Source organism: Macaca mulatta, chromosome 5 (assembly GCF_049350105.2).
Source record: "Macaca mulatta isolate MMU2019108-1 chromosome 5, T2T-MMU8v2.0, whole genome shotgun sequence".
In the NCBI taxonomy this organism is placed as follows: Eukaryota; Metazoa; Chordata; class Mammalia; order Primates; family Cercopithecidae; genus Macaca; species Macaca mulatta.
Window position 1 is genome coordinate 58,031,510 of NC_133410.1, and position 19,423 is coordinate 58,050,932.

The 19,423-nt window shown below is 34.8% G+C and overlaps 1 protein-coding gene across 2 annotated transcripts in view; it reads right to left on the reverse strand.

The window, feature by feature from the left end:
• The window catches only part of USO1 (USO1 vesicle transport factor), a 91,525-nt gene that overhangs the window by 39,120 nt on the left and 32,982 nt on the right, over positions 1–19,423 (reverse strand). For both annotated transcript variants that reach the window (XM_028848504.2, XM_028848502.2), the window contains exons 4-8: positions 18,823–18,899; positions 4,625–4,725; positions 4,236–4,338; positions 4,023–4,078; positions 685–805 (exon numbers count right to left, since the gene is read on the reverse strand). In XM_028848504.2, the coding sequence (XP_028704337.1) occupies positions 685–805; positions 4,023–4,078; positions 4,236–4,338; positions 4,625–4,725; positions 18,823–18,899 (458 nt within the window). The remainder of the gene's footprint in view (positions 1–684; positions 806–4,022; positions 4,079–4,235; positions 4,339–4,624; positions 4,726–18,822; positions 18,900–19,423) is intronic.

The window sequence follows — 19,423 nt, forward strand, 5'->3', positions numbered from 1 at the left end:
AGCTCACTGAAATCTCCACCTCCCGGGTTCAAGTGATTCTTGTTTCTCAGCCTCCCAGGTACCTGGGATCACAGGTGTTTACCACCACGCCCAGCTAATTTTTGTATTTTTAGCAGAGATGAGGTTTTGCCATGTTGGCCTGACTGGTTGTGAACTCCTGGCCTAAAGTGATCCACCGGCCTCGGCCTCCCAAAGTGCTGGCATTACAGGTGTGAGCCACCAAGCCCAGCTGGGGTCCATATCACTTTGAAAATCTTCCTAATTATAATAGTTAACTAGCTCTCTTATTCTCCAAAAGACTATTTCTAACCTTTCCCATTAATTGTCAATTGTGTCTTCCCTATTCACTCAGTATATAATTCTGCCTTCAACTCAACTCCCTATCATCAAATCTGGAAAAGGACATGCATAATAATCTATAGCTTCAGAAAAATAGAAGAAATGTAGCAATGCAGTATTTGAAGAGATATAGGTGAGATTTTCTAAATGAGGAAAGACGCCAACCTAGATTGCAAAAGCCTAACAAATATGAAACAGGACAAAGAGAAATCGATAGTCAACATGCTATAGTGAAAGAAAAAGAGTATAAATAAGAGTTCCCATTTCTCCCTCCAACTGTACTCCCTATACCCTAACAATTTAGTGAGGACAAAAGGAATGTCTTCAAATTTCTTCATACTATACCTCCATCACTGTTCCCCTCCTCTGAAATAATGTCCAGTAGTCTCTCAAAAGCATTTTCAAAAGCAACAATTTTCTGGATTGCACCATTGCTTCTTGTTAGTGCCTGCAGTAGTAAGACGCCCTATACAGAAGAAAGAGAATGTTTAGTGTAGTACAACATTTATGAGACATTTTAAAATTACTTCAAAAATCACAGAATTTTAGAACTGGCAGGGATTTTGCAAGTCCAACTCCTTTACTTTATACATAAGGAAAACAAGAACAGAATAGTTAAGCAATTTGTCTCCCTAAGGTTATAAATCTCAAAGAGACAGAGACTAGACTAGAATCCTCATCTAACAATTCCTAGGTCAGTTATCTTTCAACTTTATGATATAAATACGCTAGAATTCCTTTATATTCATTAACCACTACATAGCTTTCATTGCAGCTTAAGAGTTGAGCATGAAAGTATCTGTCTCAGGAATGTCACTGCACATGCTTCAAAATAGTAATAATGAAAAACTTGCAATTCAATAACATAAATCAACGAACACCACCAAATTCTAGTAGAGAAAGTTCAGAAATTCTTGTAAATATCTGGCCTCCAAATCCCCAAAACTTGATTCTAAGTCAAAAGAAAAAAGGAAGATGAAAATTGATGCTTTACGAATGGCATGTCCAACACAAGACAATTCACAGCAGCCTTTGCCTCTGACTTCCAGTTTTTCTCAGCTCCTGGTAAGCTGGATATAGTTTACATATTTTATAATCTCTTTATCATTCAAGAAAAACTCACTATTCCCATTTTTGCTTATTTTGGTATTAAGCAATTTATGAGCCCCTAAGTGTTAAATAATAGCATGATGGTAAAAGAGACAAGAAATATTTTACGAAAAAAGCACAGATATTATTGTAGAGGAAGAAGAATAGCAAATAGGTAATAAAAAAGTCCCACAGAGGCAAACCAGCTGTTGGCTATCAGTACTGAGTAGGTAAGTATTCATATAAGACAAAAAATGCCCATGACTTTATTGGGCTTATTCCACTCATTTTCTTGTCAACTTTCAACATTAATATGGGAGAAAAAGGTGAAAAGTTATTTTTGGATGTCAAATTCTCCCACTTAATGCTGCCAATTTCAGTTTAACTACTAACAAAGAGAAGAAGAAATACAGTGGAGAAAACATTTAGGCTCTGAGTTAGATAAAGTGGGTTTAAAAACTGGTTGCCCAAACACTGCCTGTTCCTCAAAAACTAATGAAAAAAACAAAACAAAACAAAAAAAAACTGGTTGCCCTACTGACTAGTTGTGCCAACTTTAAGCAAATTACATGAATTTATAGTATACTCATGTAATATCTCTGTTACAGGTTTTTATAAAGACTAAAGGAGATAAGTTCTACAGAACCCACTAGCTTTCAAGGTCTTAGTATATTTTAGTTTCTTTTCTCTTTATCCTCTTGAATAGGTTTATCAAAATAAAAATACATGGTTACAAAACATGCAAAAACCAAAAACCTAAATATTACAACAAAAACAGAACTTAATCTGCGATCATAAAATTAATAAAAACCAATATAAATAGACATGTATTTCTCCGTCTCAAATAAAAGTTGAGGAAAAAAGGTTAGGAGCAGAATAAAAAGGTAAAGAGTTAAAGGAAAACAGGAGATTTCAGAATTAATTCAGTTATTATTATTATTTTTTTGAGACAGAGTTTCTTTCTTGTTGCCCAGGCTGGAGTGCAATGGCACAGTCTCGACTCACTGCAACCTCCGCCTCCCAGGTTCAAGTGATTCTCCTGCCTCAGCCTCCCAAGTAGCTGGTATTACAGGTGCCCGCCACTTTGCCCAGTTAATTTTTTGTATGTTTAGTGAGACGGGATTTCACCATGTTGACCAGGCTGGTCTCAAACTCCTGACCTCAGGTGATCCACCCATCTCGGCCTTCCAAAGTGCTGGGATTACAGGTGTGAGCCACCACGCCTGGCCTAATGCAGTTATTTTTAAAGAGCACTTTTATATCTGAAAATGAAAATAAGTGGTAATGAAATTAAATGATGTGGGGAGACGTAATTTATGATTTGCATGATATCCTCTTATTTAAACTGTGGGACATGAAAAGAACAGAAGCTTTAAAGATACACAATCAGATTTTAGTCAAGGAAAGATATCCCAAATTCCTAATAGATAGATAACTATTTAAGTAAGACAATTCTTAAAACATGACATTTAAATACTAAAGATAAAAAATGTCCTTCTCGTAAGTTACATACTATATTAAGTTCACTACCTATAATACTGAATCGATACACATATTACAAAATTTTAAGTACAACAAATTTTAAAAACTGTATCCATAGACTGAGTTAAGAATGTTTCAGTTTTGTCTCTGCTTTGTCATTAACCAGTTATAAGGCTAAGAGCAATCCAAATGATATTTACTAAGACTTATGATGAAAAACTCGTAGGGCCAATATCATAAATAAAAAGATGAGTAAGATATGGCTAACAAAGAACACTTAACTTCACTTGGTTCTGTGGGTCTTGGGCATTTCACTATAAATATGGAGACTTAATTAGCTTGATATGATCTCCTAGCTCCAGAATTTAATTTTTCTAATTGCTATTTTAAGTATTACATAATTTTTATGAAGTTATAGGTAACAATAGAGAAAAATGCTTATGCAACAAAACATACAGCATCAATACAAAAATATTCACTTATATGCAAATATAAAATAAATCAGAATGGAAAATAAGTCCAGAGCAAATCATGCTCCATGATTAACAAGGCAAATCCTTAGAAATACACACTCAATCAAATAAGGGCGAGGATTCCAAACATAATGCTTTGTTGGGTTTACACAGTTCAATGTCTGGAGGTATCTCCTCTACTCTTTAGGAGGAAAAGGAAATTCTGGAGGTAGAGTTTGGTGTCAAATACAACCTTTCAGCAGATAGTATAAGAAATCCTAAACTAATGAAAGAAATAAATTTGAACGGCAAAATGGTTTGTCTAACCCAAAATACTGGATAGCCAGAAAAGAATGAAACAATGTGGCCTTGTATACAACTTTAAAAGGTCATTACTCCAGCCAGGCTCAGTGGCTCATGTCTGTAATCCCAGCATCTTGGGAGGCCGAGACGGGAGGACTGCTCGAGCCCAGAAATTCAAGACAAACCTGGGCAACATAGAGAGACCCCCATCTCTAATTTTGAATTAAAAAAAAATTTTGTTTTTTTAAAGTCATTACTCCAACTTTCTAACTCTAACTTCCTAAAACTCAACAACAAGGATATGCGAGAGAAAAAAAAGCCACATATTTTTGTATTTCTTTTTCAAATTTAACTTACATCATTACGTATAACTTCCCTGGAATCCGCTAGTAAGTCCATCAATCTTGAAACACCTAGAACATACAACCATGTGAAAAATGCTGGCAGACCAAAAATACAAATAGTGACTCAAATTATTAACAATTTACTAACACACCATTTCAGTCCCTTTCTCTAGGAAATGATACTCATGTTTTAATCAAAATAATATAAAACAGGTAAGTCACTTACCCATAGGACTGACTAAAATAATTTGTTGCACCTGAGGCCCTAGTTGTTTTAAAAGAGAAGTGAGGAGCTTCACACCAGGCCAGCGGACATGGAAATCAAACTCCTGCAATATGAGAATTTAAAATATTTAACATCTATAATTCACATTTTCAAGAAAAACATCTTTTCCACTAATAGTAATTTGTACCAGAAACTACAAGTAAAACATGCAAGTTTAGCATACTTTAAGTGATTATATAGTTCTTGAAACATGCATGTGGATCTCTTGTTATAATACAATAAACTTCACTACCTACAAAGATATATACATGTTACTTCCTCAATAACAACCAAAAGGCAACAAAAGCAGCTTTATTAAGATGACAAAAACATCAAGGTTCCCTATTTACCTCCAATAAAGATAACAGAAGAGTGACATTTTCTTGCTGCTTAATGAAAATTTCTGTAAATTGGCTTCCCAAATCTTCACTCTGTCTTGTGGAATTTTCTTCTGTAATATTCAAAAATAAAGAATCTCAATTTAATAGTAGGTTATTTTAAATTATCTTTTCATTGAAGAGTTAAGCGTAAATGATAATTTTCCTGGTAAACAATTCAACACTGGAACAGTGTGGCTGGCAGCAATATCACAATTATTATGTAAAGCTATATCCTTAAAATAATGTTCAAATTCATTTAAATACATTTTATTGGTTAAATATTTAAATATGATATCTAAAAAAAGGATATTTAAATATTCATATTTTCTCAAGGACATTTTTAAGTTACCCTTCTATTAGCGCATAAGGAAACAACTTGGGATAGAAATAGTCTATCTAGAATGTGGTAGTGGTTACACTTTTGTATACTTCTGCCCAAACTCAGACTACAATTCAGACTAAATTTTATTGTATATAAGTTGTATCTCAAAACCCTTGTCCCCAAAACAATATTGAACATATAGTCCTTGCTGATTGTTAGTGTTACTGGGTTAAATAATTTAATTATGAAATTAAACCAATCTACTCCAGATTTCTCAGTATCTTTTGCATATATATCTCCTACAAAATTCTTTGGCAATAAAATCAGAATTTGACATCTAATTTCTTTATTGTTTAAAGGATTTTACATTTGTCTTTAGTGTTTAAATGTCTTTTAATTATTTGTTGTTTCAATGTACTACGTCAAAAAAAAAAAAAGTAAAAGATCACAAAAAATGAAAGCAACAACTGCCAAAGCAAATTACTTAAGATCTGCCTGTATTATAAACTCAAATTAGAGATGCAAGCATACTACTTCCCATTCTCTCACTCACACCAGACACAGCTAATTAATCACAGCACTGGCTGAGCATCAGAATCCTTTTCCATATAGTACCCCAGTAAGTGACTATAAGCCAATGGAGCTGGCAGTCAAGATCAAACCCATTATCCCTCAGAAAGTTCTTTTCTAAATGTGAGAAAAAAAAACCCAGCAGATGACAGGAAAAGCAACAATCCAAGATTGACAGTCAGACAGTCATAATCCCATCTAATTGTTTACAGAGGAAAAAGAAGAGACCAAAAGTAGAAATGAAATGTTTTCCAATTGATTAATTACCTAAATATGCTGGGTTTATCCTTCAGAAACTCCAAGAAATATTTCTCTTAAAGAATTCACTGCTTTTGAGCCTGAAAATCATATTATTTAAACAACAACAACAAAATACTTTAGTTTTAAAAGAATTACTCTGGTTGCTATGCTGAGAACAGAATGTCACTGAGTAAGGAAAAAAGGGAAACAGGTCAGGAAGCATTACCAAGATAGTCACGTGAAGGTGGCTTAGACCTTAGATGTCATAATTTTTATTACAAGGGAATATGATTTGCTGACATGTTGCACAGAGGAGTGTGGAGAGTCAGGAAGAAAGAAAAGGAAGAGTGATTCCAAGCTTTTGGTCTAGAGAACTAGAAGGATAGGGTTGCCATTTACTGAGACTGGAAACACTATGGGAGAAGCAAGCTGGAAGTATACAGAGAATCAGAACTTTAGTTTTGGACATATAAAGTTTGAGATATCTTATAAAAATCCAAGTGGACATACCAAGTAAGAAGCTGGTTAAATACTAACATAGATATCAGTGGAGAAGTCTGTGTTGGATACACATATTAGAGTGGTAAACATATAAATGATATTTAAAGTCACAAGACTGGATGACAAAGTGCAACTACAAAAACCTTATAGCTAACATCATACTTAATGGTGAAAGACTGAATGTTTTCCTCTTTAAGATCAGAAGGAGGCAAGAATGTCCAATCTCATCAATTCTAGTCAACATTGTACTGAAGATCCTAGTCAATGTCATAAGGCAGGAAAAAGAAAAGGCATACAGATTAGAAAACAAGAAGTAAAACTGTCTTTATTTACAGATGACATGTTTGTCTATGAGGAAAGTATTATGGAATCTACAAAAGAGCTAATAGAACTAATAAGTAAGCTTAGCAAGTTGCAGGGTAAAAGGTCATACACAAAATTAATTGTATTTCTATTAATAGACACTAGTAACAACAATTAGAAATTAAAATTCAAAAAACAGTACCACTTACAATAGCATCAACAAAAACATTTGACAATAGGTGTGCGCTACTTATACTCTGAAAACTCCAAAACACTGCTGAGAGAAATTAAAGAACAGGCCAGGCACAGTGGCTCCCACCTGTAATCCTAGAACTTTGGGAGGCTGAGGTAGAATTGCTTAAGCTCAGGAATTCAAGACCAGCCTGGGCAACATAGTGAGAACTTGTCTCTACAAAAAATAAAAATTTAGGCTGGCATGGTGGCACATGCCTGTAGTACCAGCTACTGCGGAGGCTGAGGTGGGAGGATCCCTTGAGCCCAGGAGTTTGAGGCTGCAGTGAGCTATGATTGTACCACTGCACTCTAGTCTGGGTGACAAAGTAAGACCCTGTCCCAAAAAAGGAGAAAAAAAAAATAAAGAAGACCTGCAAAAATAGAGATATACTGTGTTCTTGTATTAGAAGTGTGCAATATTTTTGTGTCAGTTTTTCACAAATTGATCTACAGTCAACAGAATCCCAATCAAATTCTCAGTTGGCCTTTTCTGTAGAAATTCATAAGCTGATTCTAAAACCGGTATGCAAATGCAAAAAACCTAACAGTCAAAACAATTCTGAACAACAAAGTTGGAGGACTTAACACTACATAATTTCAAGATTTATTATACAGCTACAGTAATCAAGATGATGCCACGTACAGATCAATAGATGAGAACAGAGTCCAGAAATAAATCCATTAACTTAAAATGGATGATGGACCTAAGTGTGAAACTAGAAATTAACTACAGACCTAATTGTAAGAGTTATAAAACTTATTTTTTTATTTTTTATTTTCGAGACGGAGTCTCGCTCTGTCGCCCAGGCTGGAGTGCAGTGGCGCGATCTTGGCTCACTGCAAGCTCCTTCTCCCAGGTTCTGGCCATTCTCCTGCCTCAGCCTCCTGCATAGCTGGGACTACAGGCACCCGCCACCACGCCCGGCTAATTTTTTGTATTTTTAGTAGAGATGGGGTTTTACCATGTTAGCCAGGATGGTCTCAATCTCCTGACCTTGTGATCTGCCCGCCTCGGCCTCCCAAAATGCTGGGATTACAGGCGTGAGCCACCGTGCCTGGCCAAGAGTTATAAAACTTTTAAAAGAAAACATAGTAGAAAATCTTAGTGACCTTAGATTTGGCAAGGATTTCATAAATAAGATACAAAAAGTCTACATTATAAAAGGAAAAATTGACAAAATGGACCCAATCAAAATGTTATTTTTGCTATTCCAAAGAAAGAAATGTCACAGAAAAAGAAAAAAAATTTGTGAAATATATGTCACAAAGGACTTGAAAACAGAATACATAAAGAACGATTATAACTCAAGTGTAAGACAACCCAATAAAAAACAGGCAAAAGATCTAAATAAAACACTTCACCAAAGAAGAAAGATATATGGATGACAAAAAATAAAATAAAATAAAATAAAATTCACATACGTTGTTCGACATCCACATTCATTAAGAAATTACAAATTAAAACTACAATGGGAGGCCACTACACATGTATTAGAACAGTTAAAATTTTAAAAAGTTAATCATGCCAAATGTTGGAGAGTATATGGAAGAACTGAGACACAAACACTATGGGAGGAAATGTAAAATGGTACAAATACTTTGAAAAATGTTTTAGCACCTTTTTATAGTCAAACATAAACCTACTATATATCACTTAGCCATTCTCTTCTGAAGAGCAAGAAAAACATATTCACGCATGAATAGTACATAAATGTTTATGGCATTCATAAACAGAACATAAAAAGATTAAATTACAAAAGAAAATATTTGGTAAAAATAGACCCAATCAAAATTTGATAACCAAAAACTGGAAACAATCCATATGTTAATGAGGAGGATGATACAACAAAATTCTACTCAGCAATAAAAAAAGAATGAACTACTGATATACAACATGGAATAAATTCAAAATAATTATGCTGAGTGAAAGAAACCAGATGTCCCCCCACAACCAAAAAGAGAATATACTGTATCATCTCACTTACATAAAACCCTAGAAAAATACCTGTACAGACTAATCAGCAGTGACAGAAAGCAGATTGTGACTGAAAGGGGGCCAAAAGGAGAAGCTGTGGATTACAAACAACTTTTGGATGGGTTCACTATTTTGGTGGTGGTGGCGGTGGTGGTGTTGATGGTTCCACGAGTTTATACATATATCAAAAGTAATCAAATTATTTACATATGTTTGTTATTGTACATTAATTAGATGTCAATAGAGCTGTATGTGTGTTGGGGGTTATCTAAGTAAAGCTTTGAGTGAATATTTGAATATACAATGATGAACTTCAGTGGAGAGGTCTGGGTTGGACATATACATTTGAGTGGCAAGCATATAAATTACATTTGAAGTTACAAGCCTAGATGAAATCAACAAGGGAGGGAAGGGGGAAGGAAAGAAATCTGTGCCTTGTGGCATTCCAATGTTAAGAGGTTGGGGAGATGAGGAGGAAAAATGTGAAGGAGACAAAGAGTAACCAATGAAAAAGGAAGAAAGTCAGGAGACTTTGGAGACTGACAAACAAATGAAGAAAGTATTCAGTGAGAAAGAAGTGACTGACTGTCAAATACTAATGATAAGTAGAATCCCCTCTGAACTTAACTTTAAGAAATAGAAGTACATTACTAACACAGGTAGAGGTAATTTCCATTCATTTACAAAATGACTAGGGTTGAGTAGTTAAATACTTTACTGAGTAGCAGTACAGTATAATGGAAGAAGCTCACAAAGATTTTTGAGTAAGACCAGTTAAACTCACATTCAACCACTTAATAGCCACGTTACTTTGGGCAAGTAGCCTAACTCCATCAAGTCTTGGTTTCCTTATTTGTAAAATGGAGATAACGTCTTCACATGGGGTTTTCTGTGAGGATTTAAAATAAGTAAAACATCTAGCATAGGGCTTGGTAAATAGTGTGCTCAATAAATAGAAGCATCGTCATCATCACCATCGTCAAAATCATCATCCCCAAGACAGGATTTCTCAACCTTGGCACTACTGACACTTCTGGCCAGGTAAGCCTTTGCTGTACTCCCCATGCAGTTTAAGATGTTTAGCACTGTCTCTGACCTTACCCACTAGACGCAGTAGCACTGTCTTACTTCCTCTTAGTGTGACAATGAAAAATGTCTCCAGACATTGCCAAATGTACTAGGAGTGGAGTGGGGTAAAGGAGGGTAAATTGCCCTCACTTGAGTACAGTGGTCCTAAGATTTACAACATAAGCTCTATATGTATTACTAAATTTTCAAGTGAAACAGAACCTAACAATCTTCCTTTGATGATTCAGAATTTTGGATTCTTATAAGGTTACCATTAATAAGTATTATCACCAAGATGCAAAAGATGAAAGAAAAAGTATATCCTGTATTTCCAGAAAGTTGTCTGTGAATAAGTCTTGATATTTTACCTTATAGTTTTCTGTTTCTCATAAAAGTTATATGCAACCTATCAAAAAAAGTAACTGAGTTTATGATTGGACTCTAAATAAAAGTAAACTGACTGTATTTTAATTAAAGTTTTATTTTTTAGGTTAGTGGTGGCTTCAGAAGAATTATATTGGGAAGCAGTCACTATTTCCACTTCAGGAAAATAGGTAGAGAGGATAAAAGGATAAAAATGCAACAAAACAAAACAAAAACACCAAAAGTACACTTGAACGCTATCATGTTACTACATAATCACAGATATATTGAGGATATTGAGTTAAGGTGGCACAGGGTTGATGCTACAAAGGCCTGATAATAACCATAAGGAAGCCTAATACTCAAATATAACCAGAGTGGATTTAAGGGACATTCTCTGCTACAGATCTGCTTAAAGGATTTCCTGTTGTTCCTTTGTGAGCTGATAAAATTGTGTCCTAATTACTTACACATGCTTGAAGGTAAAATCTTGCTTGGTAAATTATGATTTTCAAAGCTCAAAGGTGAACTTATGAATGGAGTTGAAAAACAAACAAACAAAAAACTGGTACCAGATAAGTAGCAAGAACTGCACAACCTTTCCATTTTATTTTATTTAATTAATTAATTTATTTTTTGAGACGGAGTCTTGCTCTCTCTCCCAGTCTGGAGTGCAGGGGCATGATCTCAGCTCACTGCAAGCTCCGCCTCCTGGGTTTATGCCATTCTCCTGCCTCAGCCTCCCAAGTAGCTGGGACTATAGGTGCTTGCCACCATGCCCGTCTAATTTTTTGTATTTTTTTTTAGTAGAGACGGGGTTTTACTGTGTTAGTCAGGATGGTCTCGATCTCCTGACCTCATGATCCACCCGCCTCGGCCTCCCAAAGTGCTGGGATTACAGGCATGAGCCACCGTGCCCGGCCACCACCCTTCCCATTTTATTTACAAGTTGACAGACTGATGGAAAAGGAGACTGTGAAAAAATTGGAAAAGATATGGGAACTTGGGAGCTCACAGAATCTTTTGAAAACTTTCATCTTTAGAATTGGCTATGAACAGAAGTCCTGATTGCCACAGTATGGTAAATGCTACGTACCCAATAAGATGTCACAAGAGCTAGTGGGCTAACGAGCCTACCTTGTTTTTTAAGCCACCCCAGAACCCTAACAAATCGTGGCAATGTTAGCCAAATTCTAGTGAAACTGTATAGATAAAAAAGAAGATAAAGAAATTATACAAAAAGGGCCCATGGGGAATGCATGTCAAATGCATTGCTCTCCAAATACATCAGAAATCTATGTTCAAAAGACAAGTAATATTCTCTCTCAGAATTGTCTCTCTCTAGAAATTAAAATCACAGCAACATTAACTTAGTCATGGGTGCTTTGTAGGGCTATTTTCCGTTTGCATATAGTCATATTTGTTGAATGGGATATATAGCTTAAAAAATCATGCGTTTGAAAATAATTTATAGTATAAGTATTTTTATCTCAGTGGTGTGAAGATAGTAGAGAATGAAAACTTGACTATAAACAAAAGACAGTAATGGGAGTGAGTGAAGCAGGCTAACATTAGAGGATGGGGAGTATATGCCCTATCTAAGGAAAACAGCAGTTACTCAATTCCAGCTGCGTGTTGCCATGTAGGAATGCAGATCCAGGTATTGTCAATCTTCAGGTTTTTAAAAAATGAAGTCTAAAATACAAACATTGACACAAAGCTCCCAATTTATAATACTGGCAACTTAGTCACATTACTTAAAATACTATATGGGTCAAACAGCCTTGCTTATAAGACAGACAATGCCCTTGGGTCAAAAGTTTGTGACCTCGTGAGAAAAGCTAAAAATTATAGTTATTGACATTTGGGAAAACATTAAAAATTACAAACAAATTTTAAAAGGAAGAAAAAAACCATATACAGACTTGATGGATTCTTCCCCTAAAATGTATTTTAAAATGCTGAAATATTTTTATGTATGTACACACAAGCAACTAACCAAGCCTTGGTTAGTATATTTCAAAACAAAGGAGAGTATGGCACGTTAATAAGTATGTGGCAGAAGTAAGCCCCTGTGGACAAATATATTTGGATTAAAGTTGAACAGGTTTCTTCACTGCAGGCTTCTCAGCACTTACTAGACCAGTGTAAACTTTATGAAACTTCAGAGGGGAACACAGTATTTATGTTTATTTAACTATGAACCCGTTTTAATATAGAGCCCTCTCTAGAACTTCTGTGCTATGCTTCAAGGAAGTCAGGTCTAATACCAGAAAAAGTTTAATTCAGTGTTTGCATTGGGCACAAGCAAGTAACTCAGCAAGAAGCAGAGTTAATATCTTTTATTCTGTAGCTATATTGTATAATATGCTGTAGCTTATCGGTATAGAATTAAAATTTACATTTTGAATTGAACTAGTAAAATATGGTCCTATTCCAAGGATCAATTGTTCCTTCTGGTTTAACACTGTCAATTTTAAAAAGTGTGAGACATACACCATTTCTTTTAAGTTAGTCATAAGACAGCACTTCTGAACTTTAATGAAGTATCCCCAAATTAGCTAAGCAATTAAGGTAATACACAAAGCTTTCAATGTAGCAGTAAATTAAGCTACAACTACTATAAACTACTACACTAATATCTAAAAGTTGTGAACAAAAACTAGAACCATGAGAAATTATACCTATTATATGTGTAAGCAAAGGCATGAAACAAGTAAACCCATCTTCCCTCATCAGTAATCATTAGATTACAACCTTTAGAGCTAAGTTTTTTATAGCCTACAGTTTATATACTATATTGTGTATTTATAACCTGTAAAAGTAAATGACCATTTATTGTAAGGTAAATGAAAAAAATAAGATAAAAATGAAATGGCCCTTTGTTACCATAGTAAAAATAAATTTAAGATAGGCATGTAAAATAAAAAAATGCCCATTCTAAGTACTTACACAGATGCTCCTCAACTTACAATGGGGTTATGTCCTGATAAGCCCATCATAAACTGAAAATATCATAGGTTGAAAATGTATTTAATATGTTTAACCTACTCTAAATGTGCCCAGAACACTTACATTATCCTACAGCTGGGCAAAACATAACAGAAATCCTATTTTATAATGAAGTATTGACTATCTCATGTAATTTGCTGACTACTGTACTGAAGGTGAAAAAACAGAATGGTCGTATGGGTACTCGAAGTATAGATTCTACTGAATGCATATTGCTTTCACACCATCGTAAGTCAAAAAATCGTTAAGTTGAACCATCATCTGTATAGCTCTGGATAGTTTTCAGGCCTGTTCATATGACTGGCATTTAAGTACATATGCATAGATACATTTACTCTTAAAATGTATTTCTAGTAGTACTTTTTCCAGAGATGTAAACAATGTTTAAAAACATTTCTGGATCTTCTCTTTGGAAATCTACTTTATACTAAGTTCACAACCTATATTATGAAAAAAGGAAATTGCTTTATAAAACGAGATATCCTAATAAAAAGAGTCCTAACTCAGAGTGAAGAAGTATCAAATAATCTTCGTTTATACTGGTAGTTAATTAAACAGGTACACGTATACTTTTTTTTATTTTTTGAGAAGGAGTCTCGCACTGTCGCCCAGGCTGGAGTGCAGCGGCGTGATCTTGGCTCACTGCAAGCTCCGCCTCCCAGGTTCACGCCATTCTCCTGCTTCAGCCTCCTGAGTAGCTGGGACTACAGGCGCCCGCCACCAAGCCTGGCTAATTTTTTGTATTTTCAGTAGAGACAGGGTTTCACTGTGTTAGCCAGGATGGTCTTGATCTCCTGACCTTGTGATCCGCCTGCCTCGGCCTCCCAAAGTGCAGGGTGAATCACTGTGCCTGGCCAGGTACACATATACTTTTTAACATTTATCTGAATATTCTATAAACTAGTTATGTGAATTATATGATTCAATGAAGAACCCATTTAGAAAAATAAAGAAAAATTGGCTATAATTTATTGAATTAAAAATCTAAGAAATACTTAAAAAAAAAAAAGGAGGGAAAAAATGTATTAAAAAATATTGTTCTGGTTGGGCACAGTGGTGGCTCACGCCTGTAGCCAAGGAGGGAGGATCATGAGGTCTGGAGATCAAGACCAACCTGGCCAACATGGTGAAACTCTGTCTCTACTAAAAATAGAAAAATTAGCTGGGTGTGGTGGCACGTGCCTGTAATCCCGGCTACTTGGGAGGCTGAGGCACAAGAATTGCTTGAACCCAGGAGGCGGAGGCTGCAGTGAGCTGAGACTGCGCCACTGCACTCTAGCCTGGCAACAGAGGGAGACTGTCTCAAAAAAAAAAGTAAAATTGTTCTTCTACTTACTCAATGATACCATATGTTACATCATCTCTGGGCTTCCATTTTCTCATCTTTAGAAAGTAGAAAAATACCACCTACCTCACTGGCTGCTATGAGGATTACATAAGATAAACATGAAAGGACTCGATAAGTTTTAAAGCTCTCTATAAATATGATATCACAAAAATAGATACAACTACTGATCTTTATCATCCAACAAGGAAATAGCTTGACAAGAGTCAAGACACAATGCTCTGGTATCATCTGAGGTCAAAGGATTTGAATGTCACAAAAGGTAATGCTTCATACTTTAACAAGTTAGTTTCTTTGTTAGTATTTTTATTATATATAGGCAACTTTGTTATATACCTTTTAAATACTGCTTTAGGTAAGAATATTTCCTTCTTCATTTAAAAAAAGTTAAGCACCTCAAGAAAATTGGTAAAACAAAACAAACCAAAAAAAACTTGGTTACTTTAGTTATGAAGAAAACAAATATCAATGTTAAAAGTAAATGAAACTTGAAAGAGATTAGAGAGAAGAAAATAAAAAATTAGTGAGTTCTATGAGTTAATGTAAGAAATGTCAATAACTAAAACATCATTACTGAGCATGCATTATTTTAAAGGGACAATATCAATATACATTCTCTGAACTAGAATACCTTCCAGTTCTTATTGATTATAGGTAATATGGGTATACATATTCAAATATTACTTTTAAAGATTTTTATTTTTATTTTTTTTAGAGGCAGGGTTTCACTATGTTGTCCAGCCTTGAGTGCAGTGGGTATTCACAGATGCAATCATTGCTCACTGCAGCCTCGAACTCCTGGGCTCAAGTGATTCTCCCACTTTAGTCTCCCGAGTAGTTGGGACTACAGGCATGCACCACTGCACCTGGCAAGTATTTTTAAATGAACTGTCTAAAAACTTTTTTTCCAGGAAGGACATACAAAGTAATTTTGGATAAATTGTCCTACCAGAGAAAAAGCTTTAATTTTTATTTATTCTTTTTTTTTTTTTTTTTTTTTTTTTTTGAGACGGAGTCTCACTCTGTCACCCAGGCTGGATGGTGCAGTGGCACGATCTTGGCTCACTGCAACCTCCGTCTCCTGGGTTCAAGCAATTCTCCTGCCTCAGCCTCCCAAGTAACTGAGATTACAGGCACCAGCCACCACACCTGGCTAATTTTTGTATTTTTAGTAGAAAGAGGGTTTCACCATGCTGGCCAGGCTGATCTTGAACTCCTGAACTCAAGTGATCTGCCCGCCTTGGCCTCCCAAAGTGCTGGGATTACAAGTGTGAGCCACCACGCCTGGCCAGAAAAAGCTTTAATTTTATTTAAAGGTGCCCTAGAATATTTTATGTGTTCTGGACAGTAAACAGATTTAGTAGCTGTAGAAATAATAGTAATGTAAGTTTATTAAATATTCCTTTTCAATTAAATAATTCTCACATAGTAAAACAAATTTCAGATTTTTTACCAGCCAGAAGAAACAGTACTTGACAGTGTCCTTTTATATTCTCAGAAACTATGCCTAAAAGCACCATGCATATATAAATGCAATCTTTTACCTTCAACATCATCTGAAAAGGTAGACAAAAATAAATAAATAAAAAGCGGGTGATAAAGACAACAAGTTTTTTTAATGTAGTAGTATACACAGTAAAATAGGAGCTTAAAATTAAAATGTTTAATAAGCTACATAACCCTTTGGAAGAAGAGATCCATATTTACTTTGGTCAAATACCTCAGATATACTAAAAGAGATTTAGCATATGCTATATTTTTAGGACTAGGAGATAGATTTATCATTAGAAGGTTGCAAAATAGTCATAAAGAACTCCAAAATGTAGTTCATTATGTCAGCTAAGAATTACCATTTCACAAAGCAATAAAAGCAAAGTATCAACAACAGAACTGAAGGACATGTCTTAATGTCTATTTTTATTTTTATTTTATTTTATTTTTGAGACAGAGTTTCCTTCTGTCACCCAGCCTGGAGTGCTATGGTACAATCTTGGCTCACTGCAACCTCCGCCTCCTGGGTTCAAGTGATTCTACTGCCTCAGCCTCCTGAGTAGTTGGGATTACAGACGTGTGCCACCACACCTGGCTAATTTTGATATTTTTAGTAGAGACAGGGTTTCACCATGTTGGTCAGGCTGGTCTCGAACTCCTGACTTTGTGATCTGCCCGCCTTGGCCTCCCAAAGTGCTGGAATTACAGGCGTGAGCCACCACACCGGCCAATTTTTTTTTTTTTTTTTTTTTTTTTAAGACAGAGTCTTGCTCTGTTGCCCAGGCTGGAATGCAGTAGCACAATCTTGGCTCACTGCAACCTCTGCCTCTCAGGTTCAAGCGATTCTCCTGCCTCAGCCTGTCAAGTAGCTGGGATTACAGGTGTGCAACACCATACCCGGCTAATTTTTGTGTTTTTAGTACAGACGGGGTTTCTCCAGGTTGGCCAGGCTGGTCTCGAACCCCTGACCTCAAGTGATCCACCCTCCTCGGCCTCCCAAAGTGCTGGGATTACAGGCGTGAGCCACCGCGGCCAGCCCAATGTCTACTTTTTAATTGACTCTTTCAGGATGACTACATTTTCAGAAAGAAAAAGGTCCTTAATAAAACTGATTCTATTACTGTTTATCCAAAGGATCATTTCTGGATGCTAAATTAAAGAGCCTAAAAACACAAAGAAAAAATGAAACAGGTGGGCTTAAACATGATTATAACATGATTTATAACAAAGACAACCACCTAGAAAATATTGTTGCTACAAATTTTTTTTAAGAACAGAAAAAATTACCCCAGCAAATTAACTAGAAAAAGAGTTAAATTTTTAATCTGAAACAACTAAGGGGGATAAAAGGAAAGAAAAGAATGTAATTTTAAAAAATGTGTTTGAATAACTGTGTTGTATCTAACTTTCTCATTGTAGAAATAACTAGGGAAAATAAGTATCTTTTGCTTCAAAGTATATTCTTGTGTGTTTTGTATATATGTATTGTCATGTGACTGACAACCTTTTTTCCATGGGTACCAAATTACATTTACTAAATATTTTTCACCCTTAAGAAATTAATAAAGTTAAGTTATCGGATGGATAGATATGGAGAAATTTGTTAAAACAAATTTTTTTTTTAATGAAATGGGGTCTCACTTATGTTGCCCAGGCTGGTCTCAAACTCCTAGGTTCAAGCAATCCTTCCACCTCAGCCTTCCAAAGTGCTGGGATTACAGACATGAGCCATAACACCCAGCCAAAATAAAAGTTTTTTAAAAATAATATTTATGTCTAAGAAACTGTGACTATGCAACATGATCCAGTTTCAGATGTTCTCAATACTAGTATTCTGTGAAGTTAACATTGACATATATTCCTGCTCTATCTTTATTTTAATAAAATAAGAGCAAGGTCAATATGTATCTATACTTCTTTATTATCTGTCTTCTCAGAATTTTGAGAGATCATATAATTTCAGTCTAAATTAGATTTATAAAATGTATGAATATATCCACTGTTCTGACTTTACAGAATAATGAAAAATCTACTATGTCCTACTGTAACAGCCAATTTGATATGACAAATACACTCTTCAACAGAACTGTGAAATGTTACTGCATATGTTTTGCAACATATAGGACAAAATGTATACAGACTTCTAATCAAGCTTCACACAGTGACAATAAATAAAAACAGACAACTTTATGTTAAGTGTGCAGGCATTTAAAAAAAAAAGAAAATGAATGTGCCAAAGAAACGTGTGGATTTCAAACTGATTCATATCATTGTTCACCAGACAGACATAATGTAAAGAAAAAAAATCTAAATTTAATAAACTGTTGCACTTTATAAATTAAGTCCTACATAAAAATTTAAGTATTTATTAGGAAAAACCCTCTAATTTTATATTGCTCACTAGATAATATATATTTTCAATCAATAGCCATAAATAATTATTTAATCCAGAACTGGCTAATATGCATACTGCCTAACTAAAACCAAACACAAGTGGGGAAAAATACTACTTACAAAGAAGGATCTTATTCCATCTCACTATAATGTTACGATTTACACACAAAGCAATCATCCTAAAGACATTTTTCTAGATCTAAGCCTATGTGTTTATTAAATTCTTTTAATGAAAAAAGTAAAAAAACTTACACATTTATAAAATAAGTCCAACTTTAAAACCAGCAAAATTAGCACAACCCAGTTAATTTTATGTATAGAAAACACAGTAAAAATAACTGGAAACTTACCTACTTCTTCTTCTTCATCATTAGATATTATATTATATAGTGTGTCCAAAGCATAACCTATTATTTCAGAATCCGAACTGGAAAAAAGAAATTATTACACTTATACACTGCTGATGAGAGTGTAAACTGTTACGACCATTTTTAGTTATTTAGCAATTTTAGAAAATTCCATTTCTAAAGGCCTATTCTAAGAAACTATCAGAGTGCAAACTGTAAAAAATGTGTAATTAATATCAAAAAGTAAGTAACATCAAAAAGATTAAAATACTTGACAGTAAACTTTACTAAAGAAGTATAAGACTACTACATGGAAAACTACAAGACACTGTTGAAAGAAACTACTTAAGGCCCAAATAAATAAAAAGATATGCTGTGTTCATGAATAGGAAAAGAGTAATATATCCCAACTTAAGTCACAGATTTAACATAATCCCTGTCAAAATCCTAACTGCTGTTTTTGCAGAAATTGACAAGCTAATCATAAAAGTCATATGGAGATGCAAGCCAAACAATCTTGAAAATGAAGGACAAAGCCAGAACAGCCAAAACAATCTTGAAAATGAAGGACAAAGCTGAAGAACTCACACTTCCCAGTTTCAAA